We start from the raw sequence: 12,868 nt of genomic DNA, 5'->3' as shown, positions 1-12,868 counted from the left end.
CACGGCTGACCTGGGTTCAATTTCCAGCATCCCATATGGTCCCCTGAGTACCGCCAGGGATAATTCCTGAGTGCAGAGCCAGGAGTAACCCCTGAGCATCTCTGGGTGTGACCCTCTCACGCCCAATACACAACCCCTCTCCAGAGACCATTTCATCTTTCAGAGGTAAAACTCTGCACCCACTAAACACTCTCCATTTCCCTCGCCTCCCTAGCCCTGGCAACATTCTTTTCTATTTTATCTGTAGGGATTTGGCATCTAAATAATCCAGAGTGGGATCTTGCAGTACTTGTCTTTTTTTGTAACTAAAAGTATGCTGCTCGCATCAGATCCTGAAGATTTGTCCTTGATCGTTTTATTTTTAACTTGCAGATCACGTAGTAGCAATTGGTAATAATCAAATTAGCAGTGGTCACTTTTTTAAGCTACTGGACCAGCCATGCCTTAGTTTCTCCAGGTAGATCAGATAGATTCCTGGAGACATATAAATCATACATGTTAATAAATAAATATTTATAGAAATAAAATAATTAAAACACATATAATCTTTAATAAATTAATTATAAATCATGTAAATATATAAATCAGACTTGATTTAGCATCAACACTTGCAACATTAGGGCTGGGAGCACATGCATGGTCTTGTTATAGCAAATGTTAAGGCTGTTCTAATTATTGGAAAATCAGACAGCAAGAGTATTTACAGGGTTTAACCTTGTCATAGATTGTATAGGCTTCCCTTCCCTTAAAAGTTTATTTTGTGGCAGGGGAGGAGGGAGTCATACCTGGCAGTGCTCGGGGCTTACTCCTGACTCTGTGCTCAGGGATTACACTTAGCCAGGCCAGGGGACCATATGAGATGCCAGCCATCGAACCCAGGTGAGCCCATGCAAGGCAAGTGCCCTACCTGCTGTGCTCTCTCTCCAGCCCGCATCCTTTCTCTTTAAAACTTAGGAATAGCTCATTAGCTGTATAAACTACATTTCCTTTTTGATCTAACAGTAGATATTTTGGCTACTCCTACCTTTTGATTATTGTAACTAGTGCTGTTATAAATATGAAGGTACAGACACTTTTCAGGACTCTGTTTACACCCAGAGGTGGAGCTGGTGGACCATATGGGAATTCTGTTCTCAGTATTTTAAGTATCTTACACTGTTTTTCATTTTATAAACTATACAGAGATTCCACAAGTCTCACGATGGAGATGTTACTGGTCCCCACTCGAGCAAATTGATGAGCAATGGGATGACAGTGACAGTGACAGAGATTCCAGTTTCTCCACATCATTACCAACTTTTATTTCTGTCTCCATTTGTTATTTTGATAGTAACCATCTTAGGAAGTATCAAGTGATATCTCATTGTGGTTTTTGTTGGCATCTTTATAATGGTTAAGAGATGTGTGGCATCTTTTTTATTTTCTTTTTGGGTCACACCCAGCGATGCTCAGGGGTTATTCCTGGCTCATGCACTCAGGAATTACTCCTGGCGGTGCTCAGGGGACCATATGGGATGCTGGGAATCAAACCTGGGTTAGACGCGTGCAAGGCAAATGCCCTCCCCGCTGTGCTATTGCTCCAGCCCCAAGATGTGTGGCATCTTTTATGAATTCGTTGGTAATTTTTATGACTTCTTAAAGAAATGTCTCGGTCACTTGCTGTGTTTTAGTTACTGTTGTGTTGCTACCGTTCTTGCTGTGTGGTGGCAAGTCCCTGTAGCCTGAGTTTGGGCCTCTTGCTGGGCCCGGCCTGCAGGTACTTCCCACTCTGTCCTTCTTCCTTTTGCCCTCTGCACTGGATCATCTGATACACGAGTTTTAATTTTTTCTTGTTATCTGACTGTAACCTTGGCCTTCCTCCTTTAACTCAAGGTTGGTCGGTAGACGGGAACCGTCAGGCCTGTTCTACCGAGCTGCGCTTACTTGTGGCTCTGTGCCCAGGGGCCAGCCCTGGTGCCTTGCAGCACCTATGCCTGTGCGCCTCCCTGTGCCTCAGCTAGAGGCCTGCTTCCTTTCTCTTGCCCCTTGCCTCACCAGCTGCCACTCACTGCAGAGGACCTGCCCACCCCCACACTCTGCAGACCCCCGGGTGCCGTGGCCCCAGGCACGCCCCCTCGAATGTCAGCAGACATGTGTGGGATGCACACGCTCACTTGGGAGCGTCCAGCCGGGAGCTGAAGATGCCGGAGGGCAAGAGGGAGGCTCCAGAGACACAGGGCAATGAGGCCTTGGCCACCCCGGCCCTCACGGCCAGTCACCCCGGCCCACGGCCACTCGTGCGACAGGGCAGAGGAGAGCCACTGGAGCAGGACTGTCCCTTGCATCTATCCACGCTCCACCAGGCTGACCATTACCTCCCTACCTGTCCCCGTCCCCTCTTCTGTCTGAGCTGCCGAGACCTGTTTTTTGTCGCCATCTGGTGGCCATGTCCATCCTAACAAGCATCCCGAGCTGGAGGATGCCGGAATCTCCCAGAGGGTGCAGGCCCCAGATGGCATTCCTAGGGATTCCTGATGACTCCTACCCTGTTGGTCAGGTGGCCGCGCCCAGCCATGCTCGGGGCTAACTCCTGGCTCTGTGCTCAGGGGCCATCCTTGCAGTGCTCTGAGGGCCCTGTGCAGGGAAGGCAAACCCCTTCCCTGCTATGTTGTCTCTCCAGCCTCCGGCTTCTTATGCTAAGAAGTTGTTATTCATTTTGTAATTTTGTTTGTTTGGGGCTTAGACTCCTCACCCGACAGTCCTCAGGGCTTATTCCTGGCTCAGTGACCGCCCCTGGCTCTGTGCTCACGGGACCATACCCAGTGCTGGGCCTTGAACCCAGGCTGGCCGCGTGCAAAGCTAGCACCTGAGCCCCTGCAGCCCCACGGCCAGGGTGAGCCCCAGAGGGGGCTGTGCGGCCAGAGCCCTAGTGCAGCAGGGAGGGGTTTGCCCTGGACGCGTTCAGCCTGGTTCTGGCCCCTTGCAGCCCAGATGGTCCCCAGGCCACCGCCAGCGAGCCATTGAACCAGGGTGTGCCCTGGCGCCCTCTGACCCCCACCCTCCTCCCTCTCCCTCCTTCCCCCAGGAGCGCCAGCTTCTCTCAGGGCACTCGGGCCTCCTTCCTCATGCGGAGCGACACGGCCGTGCAGAAGCTGGCCCAGGGCAACGGCCACTGCGTCAACGGGGTGGGCGGGCAGGTGCACGGCTTCTACAGCCTCCCCAAGCCCAGCCGGCAGCACGCGGAGCTCCGGGACAGCGCCTACGACCTGCCCCGGGGCCTGGCCTGCCACGGCCGTGCCCCGGGCAGCCTCACGGGCTCCGAGACGGACAGCGAGGACGTGTACACCTTCCAGACGCCCAGCAACGCCCTGTGCCGCGAGTTCGGGGACCTGCTGGTGGACAACATGGACGTCCCGGCCACCCCGCTCTCAGCCTACCAGATCCCGCGGACGTTCACGCTGGACAGGAACCACAACGCCATGGCGCTGGCCGCTCCTGGAGACGCGGCCGTCGCCCCCCCACCCCGGCCCCCCAAGCCGAGCCAGGCGGACACGCCGCGGTGGGGCAGCCCCCGGCACAGACCCCCGCTGGGCGACGGCAGCAGGCCCGTCTCGGCCGCGGCCACCATCCCCAGGCGGAACACCCTCCCGGCCATGGACAACAGCCGGCTCCACCGAGGTCAGTGTGAGAAGGGCCCGGGCGGGGCCTGGGCGGCAGGGGTACTCGCCTGCGACTCGGACAGAGCCTGAGGCCTCTGGCCCCGGGGCTTGTTCACTGTGCACCTGCCTCGGACAGCGGGCGCCCCTTCCAGGGAGAGGACACAGTCCCAGTTAATCGTGGCGCAGAGCAGCCGGACGTGGGGGGCTGCCTGTTTGTCGGTCAGCTGAAAGTTTCACAAATAAATGCCCAGGACTAGTTGCGCCAGGCCAGGGCATGGCATCGCTGGTCTGAAGACCCAGCGCCAGGTGGCAGGAATGTCCCTGCAGCCCTCTGCAGTCCGCCTGGACGGCCAAGCGAGGGGCGGGGGGTGCAGTGTGTGCACCCGCTTAGGGCTCTGCTATTCTGCTGGTCCACGGGGGTGAAGTGAGACACCAAAGTTCACAGGAGCCATCCGCTCCACAGCCAGATCTCATCTTCCAGGGAGCTTCTAAGCCATGTTTGAATCACTCGGGTAAAGAGGGAACCTCCGGTCAAACTCTGTAGCTTATGTGCTCAGGGCCAGAGAGATAGCTCAGTGGGTAGGACGCTTGCCTTGCACGCTCCCTCCCTGGGTCCTAGCCCCGGCATCCCATAGGACCCCCCCCCCCCCCCGAGCGTGGCCAAGAGTAATTCCTGAGTGCAAAGCCAGGAGTAAGTCCTAGTGCACCACTGGGTGTGGCCCCCAAACAAAGCAAAAACCAATATGGCCATTTGCTTTGCACTGCAGAGGGCCTCAGCTCCGCCCACCCCCCTCGGATGGCAAAAAGCAGAGCACCAAATTCTTTTCATGTTCCAGTCTTGCTTGGGGGGGCTGTGTTTTGCGCGTGCAGAAAGCATATTAGCATGGAGCCGCCGGTGTGCCCTGAGGCCCGCGGACACTCAGAGGCAGCAGGCAGGCTGGGCAGGCAGCGGCTGGCCCAGACCCCGGAGCCATGCAGCCCACTGGGCGCCACAGCTGAGAAAGGAGATTCACTGATAAATCGTAATCATGAATCACGAATTATAAATCCTGTGGCTTCAGGAAAGCCTTTTCCAGTTGGGAAAGAAAAATCAGCACCCAGGGGCCCGTAGCTTCCTGGCTGACTGGAGGCCCCGGGGCTCCCCAGCTCCGAGGGAACAAAGCCCCCCAGCACGGAGAGGCAGGGCAGGGACCCTGGACTGCCGGGTGAGTGGGTCGGGGGCAGAGGGCACTCAGCTCAGTCACAGGGCAGACACAGCGGGTGAGGCCACCCCAGGGGCCCTGAGAATGACCCCCAGTGAGAGGGCGGGGACACTTCTCAGGTTTGCCTAAAGAAGGTGGGTCCCGGAGGGCACTACATGCACGTCCCTGAAAGGGGCGGGGGCCAGTGAGGTTGCAGCCTCACTGGGGCTGGCCCTGGTGGCCAGCGGGCGGGCATGTGGCCCCATTGAACCGCCTCCAATGCTCCCCCACCCTCACCCCCCGCACAGCTTCTTCCTGTGAGACGTATGAGCACCCACAGCGCGTCGGGGAGGGCGATGGTGTCCGCTCCTTCCTGGTGAGTGGGGTGCACCCAGAGTGGGGGTTGGGGCTGGGAGCGTGGGCCCCGCCTTCCCTGCTGGCTCAGGTGTGAGGCTTGGCTGGCTCTGGGAAGGTGAGATGCAGGTGTGCCAGCCAGTGGGAGGGCATGTCCACGCCCACGGCATGCAGGGCTGCCCAACTTCCGGCAAGCACGAGAGGCCCCGGCTGCCTGGGGACTGGCCGCTGCTCGGGGGAGCATAAGGAGGAGCCAGTGTCCAGGGCGTCCTCTGCCCGGGCCAGGCATCCCGAGACTCTGGGCAGCAGCCCCAGGACATTTGATCCGCAGCCTTTAGCACACATGATGGGTGATTCCAGGTGGACCCTGGGAGCTAAAAGGGATTCCAGACCCCAGGGATCCTAGAAGCCAAACGGACCCCAGGGACCCTGGGAGCTGCGGGGTCCAGCGCTTGCCTCTTCTGCCTGGCTTTCCCAGGGCCACTACCCTCTAGCTCCAGGCGCCCCTCGGGCCCAGGCCTCCCCCGCCCCTGACGGCTCCCTCCCTCTCCCAGCCGGGGAAGGCTGCCGTGGGCCGCTCGGACAGCACCAACTCCGAAGATAACTACGTGCCCATGAACCCGGGCTCCTGCACCCTGCTGGCCATGGAGCGAGCAGCCGACAGCGCCCAGAGTGCCTACATCCCCATGAGCCCCGGGCCCCACGCCCTGGACCCGCTGGGCTACCCCTCCGCGGCCCTGCCCCTGCACCGCGGCCCCAGCAGGGCGGGTGAGATCCAGCCGCCTCCTGTCAACCGCAACCTCAAACCCGACCGGAAAGGTGAGGCCTTCCCCGCCGGCTGTGGGTCTGGGACCGAGCCCGGCTTCCTCACACGCGCACACCACACACTGACCGCTGAAAGGCACTGGACCTCGTCTCTCACCCGTGAAATGGGCACTGCTGAGGAACAGTCTCCGCCAGCGTGCTGGGTCATGTCTCCAGGGTCTCAAGGGTCCCAGAGTAAGGCGAAGCCTGGGGCTGGCCCGGGAGCACCCGCAGAGCCCCCCAGGGCTGCCAGCCCCTTGGCCCTCCCAAGGCACTGCCTGGGCGTCGGTGCCTTTGACCTCTGAGATTTGGATGGCTGTGTGGCATTGAATTTTGTGATTTCTTATCTGGAGCCTCAGCTCTGTTCCCTGTTGTTTGGGGGCCTGGGGGTCCCACCCAGGGCTCCCGGGCCCCAGCTCCTGGCACTGGGTGCTCCTGGGTGTGGGGTGGCGAGTGAGGGCTTCCTCCAGCTCCTTAGCAGGGAGGCTGAGTGACGGGAGCCCGGAGCTGGCCGTGTGGTGTCCAGGGGGAGGCTGCCGGACTGCACATGCCCGTCTGGGCGGGGCGTCGAGGAGTCCCTGGGCAGACCTAAAGCCTCACTCTGGCCACAGGGGTTCCAACCTCGTGCCTGAGCCACCGGCTTGGGGCCTTCCCTGGGACTGAGGCCAGGGGCCGCGTCAGGACCTTCTCCGTACTAGACGTGCACACCCACGGGGGCAGGGGACAGCGTCTGTGGTCAGGCCCAGGGCCCCATTCTCCACTCCGTGTGTGGACTCTGTCCTTTGGAGGTGTGACTTCAGCCTGTCCACATGGGCTGAGATGACATCGTCCTACAGAGCCTCAGTTTCCCTGACGCTGGGGCTAAGGGAAGGCATTTGTGATACTCCCAGTGTGTAACCTTGAATGCACGTGTGTGTGTGTGTGTGTGTGTGTGTGTTTGGGTGTCTGTATATCTGAGTATGAGAAGGTACCTGTGTAAAGTGAATATGTATGAGTGTGTGAATGGGGATATTGCATGAGGTGCGTGTGGCTGTTGAGTGTATGTGCATAGGGGGTGTTGTGTGTGTGTGTGTGGTGTCTGTGGGTAGGTGTGAATGAGTGGAGGTGTTGTGAGTGCGTGTGTTTGTGTGTGTGTGAGCGCATCTGTGTATGTGTGAGGTCTATGTGAGCATGACTGTGTGTGTGTGTTTGTGTGTGTGTGAGGCCTGTGGGGGGGGTGTTGTGTGAGTGTGCCTGTGTGTGTGCATGTGTGTGAGGTCTATGGGGGGGTTGTGTGAGCATGTCCGTGTGAGGCCTGTGGGGGTGTTGTGTGAGCGTGCCTGTATGTGATGCGTGCGGTTGTGTGTCCTCCATTCTCAGTGGCTGTCCTCTCCCCCTGGTTGCTTGCTCCAGCAAAGCCAACCCCGCTGGACCTGCGGAGCAACGCCGTCATCGACGAGCTGCCCTTCAAGTCTCCCATCACCAAGTCCTGGTCGCGGGCCATGTGAGTGGGCAGGGGGCGGGGCCTGGCGGGAGCCCTGGGGGAGGGGCCCTGACTCTCTCCTCCCGCTCCAGCCACAGCTTCTCCGCCAGCTCCTCCCAGTACTGCCGCCCCATCTCCACGCAGAGCATCACCAGCACCGACTCGGGCGACAGCGAGGAGAACTACGTGCCCATGGTGCGTCCTCAGCTTCCTACCGCCCGCCCAGGCGGGAGGGTGCCCGGGAGCCCATATGCGCATGCGTGTGTGTGTGTGCGCGCGCGCGCGTGTGCGTGTGTGTGTGTGTTTCCTTGGGTGTATGCGTAGAGTGTGTATGCATGTATGTGTGTGTTTGTGCGTGTGTGTGTCTGAGGGTGGGTGCCTGTGTTTGTAAGTCCGAGTGTACATTTGACTGTCCGTGTGTCTTTGGGGCACTGAGTTCTCTCAGGGAGTCGGGGGGCAGAGAAGGCAGTGTCTGGGGTCCCAGGAGGCGGGGCTGGAGCACCTACGGAGAGAGCCTTCACGCACAGCAGTAGACGGGCCTGGGCCAGGGGGGCAGTGGCCGTGCAGCGTGGGGCTATGCGGCAGGGTGGGTCACCTGTGGTCGGAGGCAGGCAGGCCATATCCCAAAGGCCCTGGGTGCGGTCTCAGCCAGGTGAGCCAGGACTTGTCCTGGGCAGGAGAGAGGCTCCTGTGACCACACAGAGGCTGCGGCTCGGCACTGCGGACCTTGCGAGTGAGAGTGACCTTGTGAGTTGGCTTGACCCCCGAGAGTCGAGAGACCTTGTGTGAGGCCTGAGTTAGACCCTGAGAGGTGGCTTGACCCTGAGCCTCAGTGGCTTGGGGGTTACCCGGTGAGAGTTGGCGCCTCCTTCAGGCCTTGCCTAAAGGGAAGATCTCTTCCTTTCCCAGGCCTGAGGGGTGCAGGGGTGCGTAGCTCGGGGCCTGGGCGCTTGGTGCCGTGTGAACTCGGGCTGCGGTTTCTTTTCCCCTGGAGTCTGCTGTTCCCTGAGCTCACAGCTGAATGGGGGGCCAGGTCCAGTGGCCACCCCGCTGGGCAGAGGGCGGTAACTCTGGCCCTTCCCCCCCAGAATAAGGCCCGGGGCCTGAGTGAAGCAGGCCTGGGCGGGACAGGGTGGTGGGCGGCCCCGGGGTGCAGCGAGGTCAGGGCACAGACCCGCCGCCCAGGAGCCTTCCACAGCCAGGCTAGAGAAGTGGCAGCGAGAGCAAGTGTGAGCACTCATCAGTGGGGTTCCCTGCGCCACTGCCCTGGGGGTGGCCCACAGGGTGGACCAGGTGGGGAGAGCCTGGAGTCCAAGTCGGGCCCCGCCCTCCCTCGTCAGACCAGCACGCCAGTGCCGACAGCCTTGGCTTCATCAAAGGGTGTTGTGAGGGGCTGGAGAGATAGCACAGCGGGTAGGGCGTTTGCCTTGCACGCGGCCGACCCGGGTTCAAATCCCAGCATCCCATATGGTCCCCTGAGCACGGCCAGGGGTGATTCCTGAGTGCATAGCCAGGAGTAACCCCTGTGCATCGCCAGGTGTGACCCAAAAAGAAAAAAAAAAAAAAAAAGGGTGTTGTGAGGGCCTGTGTGCGTGTATGAGTGTTCACACATGTGCATGTGTATTGTGTGTATACATATACACTTGTGTATACATGTTGCATATGTCTCTGTGTGTGCATGTGTATGTGATCACATGCATAGTTTTGGAGGGGTGGTGGTTGTTTTGGGTTTTTTGTTTTGCTTTGTTTTTGTTTTAGGGCCATACCCAGCAGTGCTCAGGGCTCACTCCTGGCTCTGTGCTCAGGGCTCACTCCTGGCAGTGCTCAGGGAGCCATAAGGGATGCCAAGAATCCAACCCGGGTGTGCAGTGAGCAGGACAGTCTCCCTGGCCCCGCAATCCCTCGTATTTGTGTGTGTGCTTTGTGTGTGTGTGGTTTTGTTTTGTTTGGGGGTGGGGGGTGGAGGGGTGCAGTGCTAAGGCCTGAGCCCCGTGCGCCCACATGCACAGCACCACTCCAGTCCCACTGCAGGGCTGCAGCAGACCTGAGGGGTCGCCACAGCGCACGCCGCCTCAGGGCAGGGCTACGAGGCCCCTCTTGGCTTCCCCTGGCACTGGCCAGGTCTGCTCAGGTCTCTTCCTTCCCGCTACAGCAAAACCCTGTGTGTGCATCTCCCCTGCCCAGTGGCAGCGGCAGCCCTGCCCACAAGAAGAGCAGTGGCAGCGTGGACTACCTGGCCCTGGACTTCCAGCCCGGCTCCCCCAGCCCACACCGCAAGGTGCCTGCCTGGGGGCGGGGCGGGGCGGGGCCAGGAGGGCCGGGGCGGGGTCGGGGCGGGGCCAAAGGCTGCCCACAGAGAGACCCAGGGATGCGGTTCTTGTCCCCAGCCAGAAAAGCCCCGTTTCCCCCCTCCCCGCCACCGGCCAGTGACACAGCTGCCAGAGGGCAGCAGAGGGGTCTCCGGGGTCCCTGCTGGAGGGGCTGTGCGTGCTTCTAAGGAACCAAGAGCTGGGTGGTGCTGGGGGACCCATTTGGGTCCTGGGAGGGGCTTGGGAGGTGGAGGTGGGGGCTGCCAGCGGAGGCTGGTGCCTCCAGGAGGGCGGGGCTGTGGGGTCCAGCAGCCGGTGGCACCCTCAGAACATTCCAGAGGCAGGTCTGACGACCCACGCACACCCCCTCCCGCGCCCCCAGAGGATCTGAGGACGCCCCTGCCCGCCGTTCCCATCACTCACAGCCCCCCTCCTGCAGCCCTCCACGTCCTCCGTCACGTCTGACGAGAAGGTGGACTACGTGCAGGTGGACAAGGAGAAGACGCAGGCCCTGCAGAGCACCATGCAGGAGTGGACAGACGTGCGGCAGGCGGCAGAGCCGGCCAAGGGCGCCAAGCTGTGACCGCGCCCCCTCGCCCCCGCCCCCGCCCACTCCTTTGCCTTCGCCCCCGCCCAGCCCCACCATGCTGCCGCTAGCCTTCCGAGCACTTGACATCAGGGACCTGGCCCTTCCCGGGGCACTTGTCTGCCCACATGGCTGCCTCCGGGGCCTCTGAGTGGGGCTGGCTCTCCGCCATAGTTACAGTCACCAGAAAAGCGTCCTCCGGCCCTCGTGCCTGGCTCTCACTGTCTTGGGCGGGAGGGACGGGGACCCAGCCAGGTTCTAGCCCCGAGAGGCAGGTCACCCGCTGGTGGGGCTGCTGCAGGGCAGAGCGGGGCGGACACGCATGTCCCCTTTGTTTAGGAGTCAGGGGACAGCAGAGACCCCGGGAGATGGGCCTGGGGGGAGGGGGAGGCAGCCGTTGGGGGTGCTGCTGTGGTTGGTGCCCCCGGGAGAGGCCAAAGGCTAAGGACCAAAGGGATGAAGGAAGACCGGGGCCGTTAAGAAACCAGGAGACAGGCTTGGGCCCCGGGACTGGCAGGCAACTCCAGTTCAGACCCCCAGGGGGACCCCTGGGGCTGGCGGGGAGATGGGGCTGGGCACGGAGGCTGCAGGGAATGGGATGTGACAGCAAGTTGCTGGAGAAGGAGAGGATGCAGGTGACTGATGCAGGTGAGAGTGAGCGGGAGGGGAGGGCCGGGAGAGCCGGGAGTGGAGGGATCATGTGAGGAGCTTTGGGCTGGCAGAGGCCGCCTGGAGCAGCTGCCAGGGCAGGGAGGACCCAGGCGGACCCGGGCACAGAGCCACAGTGCCAGGTGAGCAAGGGTGACCCTCACCCTCCAGCCATCCTGGCGCCCCCCTGACCTGGTGGGGGGAGCTGACCTTCCTGGTGGGGGACCTCTAGGGAAGAGATGGGAAGAGGGTATCGTCCTGGGCAGCAGCCTTGGGAGCCAGTGCCCAGTGAGAAGGCCTGGGGTGCCAGCCTTCCTCCCCTCAGTGACCCCCGTGACCAGGAGGCCCTGGGATGCTGCCCTAGGAGCTGCAGCGGCCGGTGGCTGCAGGACAGGCTCTGGGGACACAGCTGTCACTCAGTGTCCTCATGGTCACTGTCAGGGAGGACGGCCTGGTCCTCGAGGGAGCTGCAGGTGGTCTGTCACAGGGTGCCCGGGGCAGGAGGGCAGGGGAAAAGGGCTTGGGGGCCCACATTGCAGAGGGCAGGGGCTTGGGCCCTGTGGGGAAAGGCGGGAGCCTTTGGAAGTGCTCCCCTGGAGGGGGACATGTGTCTGCAGCTTCCCCACAACCCCGAGGGTGACACAGTGATGTCCGCACCTGAGCGTGCCAGGATGGCAGCAACACAGGTCTGCAGGTGGGTGGTCTCCACCCTCCGAGGGTGCAGAGGGGCCTGTGGGGGAGACCGGACTTGCACCCCTCCCCACACACACAGTCCAGAGCCCCCAAGCTAGAAGAGGGCCCACAGGACAGAGACCCCAGCACAGGGAAGCCCTGGACACGGGGGCTCAGACGAGGACGAGGGCAGGAGCAGGAAGGGGGGGGGTGGGGGCGCCCATCCCATGTGCCTGCCCTGAACTGGGCTGGACTCTGGACTCACGCCCTGCCCGCGGGGTGAGGGGACCCCGGCCCCCACCTCTCCCAAGGGCAGTGGGCACACGTCAACTGGCAGTGGGCATGGTGACTGTGCGCCCACACTGCCCCACTCCGAGACAGAAGCACAAGCCCCCAGGCCATGAGCTGGCCCCGGGGACAGCTTGGGGGGAGGGAGGGGGAAGTTGTCTGTCCGCAGAGCGGCAGCCAGGCTGCAGGATTCGGGGCACGTGTGTATGTGGGGGATTCCCGAAGCTTCCCCACGCCGGCCAGAGGGGCAGGGCTGCCCAGCCTGGGGCCGTGCCCCGTGACCATTTAAAGTTGGTATTTACTTTTTCAAATCGCTGTTGGTGCCTAATCACTTAAGTTATTAATTTATTGTTTTCGTTTAAAAAAAAAAAAGGGAATCGTAACCCGTATTGATCCTGTGAGGGGGCCGGGTGGGGAGGGAGCACTCGGGGGCCCATGGTCCCTTTATACTGTGGGTCCAAGCAGGACAACAATAAAGTCAGTAGAAGTGACGACAGAGGGTGCTGGAGTGTGCTTCATCCCGGGGGCGGGGTGGCGGGACACGCACACAGCTGGGGACATGCTCTTGGTGACACACATATACATGTGTGCTGACACAGCTGCACTACAGCCACACACATACTCATACACATACACCCTGTGGCTTCGGCTCAGGCCCGGGAGCACACACGTGCACACAGACACACACACACCCTGCATTTGCATGCTCCTGGTGAGAAATGAGAAGATTGACATCTCAGAGGGAAACAGTTCTGATGCTGGGGATGGGGGGATGGATTCGGGGGTGACTGTCCCGGCCATCCACCAGCAGGGAGGACCTGGCCCCCAGGCCCAAGCCCCACTCTCTAGCCCACCGGCGCCTCTGCTCTCCCTAAGGCGTCAGGGCTGGTGGAAAGGAGCCCTGGGTTACCCAGGACTGACACCCT

General features: G+C 61.0%; 1 protein-coding gene and 1 pseudogene across 2 annotated transcripts in view; one reads left to right on the top strand and one right to left on the bottom strand.

The window, feature by feature from the left end:
• The window catches only part of GAB2 (GRB2 associated binding protein 2), a 156,217-nt gene extending 143,879 nt beyond the window's left edge, over nucleotides 1-12,338 (top strand). Inside the window, exons 4-10 of one of the 2 annotated variants that reach the window (XM_055119801.1) lie at nucleotides 3,065-3,657; nucleotides 5,128-5,195; nucleotides 5,728-5,992; nucleotides 7,337-7,460; nucleotides 7,532-7,634; nucleotides 9,592-9,717; nucleotides 10,188-12,338. In XM_055119801.1, the coding sequence (XP_054975776.1) occupies nucleotides 3,065-3,657; nucleotides 5,128-5,195; nucleotides 5,728-5,992; nucleotides 7,337-7,460; nucleotides 7,532-7,634; nucleotides 9,592-9,717; nucleotides 10,188-10,331 (1,423 nt within the window). In that variant the 3' untranslated portion in view covers nucleotides 10,332-12,338. The remainder of the gene's footprint in view (nucleotides 1-3,064; nucleotides 3,658-5,127; nucleotides 5,196-5,727; nucleotides 5,993-7,336; nucleotides 7,461-7,531; nucleotides 7,635-9,591; nucleotides 9,718-10,187) is intronic. The other variant, XM_055119802.1, reaches the window with a different exon arrangement.
• Nucleotides 594-706, bottom strand: LOC129400610 (small nucleolar RNA SNORA72; annotated as a pseudogene).
• Nucleotides 12,339-12,868: the final 530 nt, after the last annotated feature.

The sequence above is a fragment of the Sorex araneus genome, chromosome X (genome assembly GCF_027595985.1).
Source record: "Sorex araneus isolate mSorAra2 chromosome X, mSorAra2.pri, whole genome shotgun sequence".
Taxonomy (NCBI): Eukaryota; Metazoa; Chordata; class Mammalia; order Eulipotyphla; family Soricidae; genus Sorex; species Sorex araneus.
The sequence above is the reverse complement of the archived record's forward strand: the minus strand, read 5'-3'. Positions and strand labels throughout refer to the sequence as shown.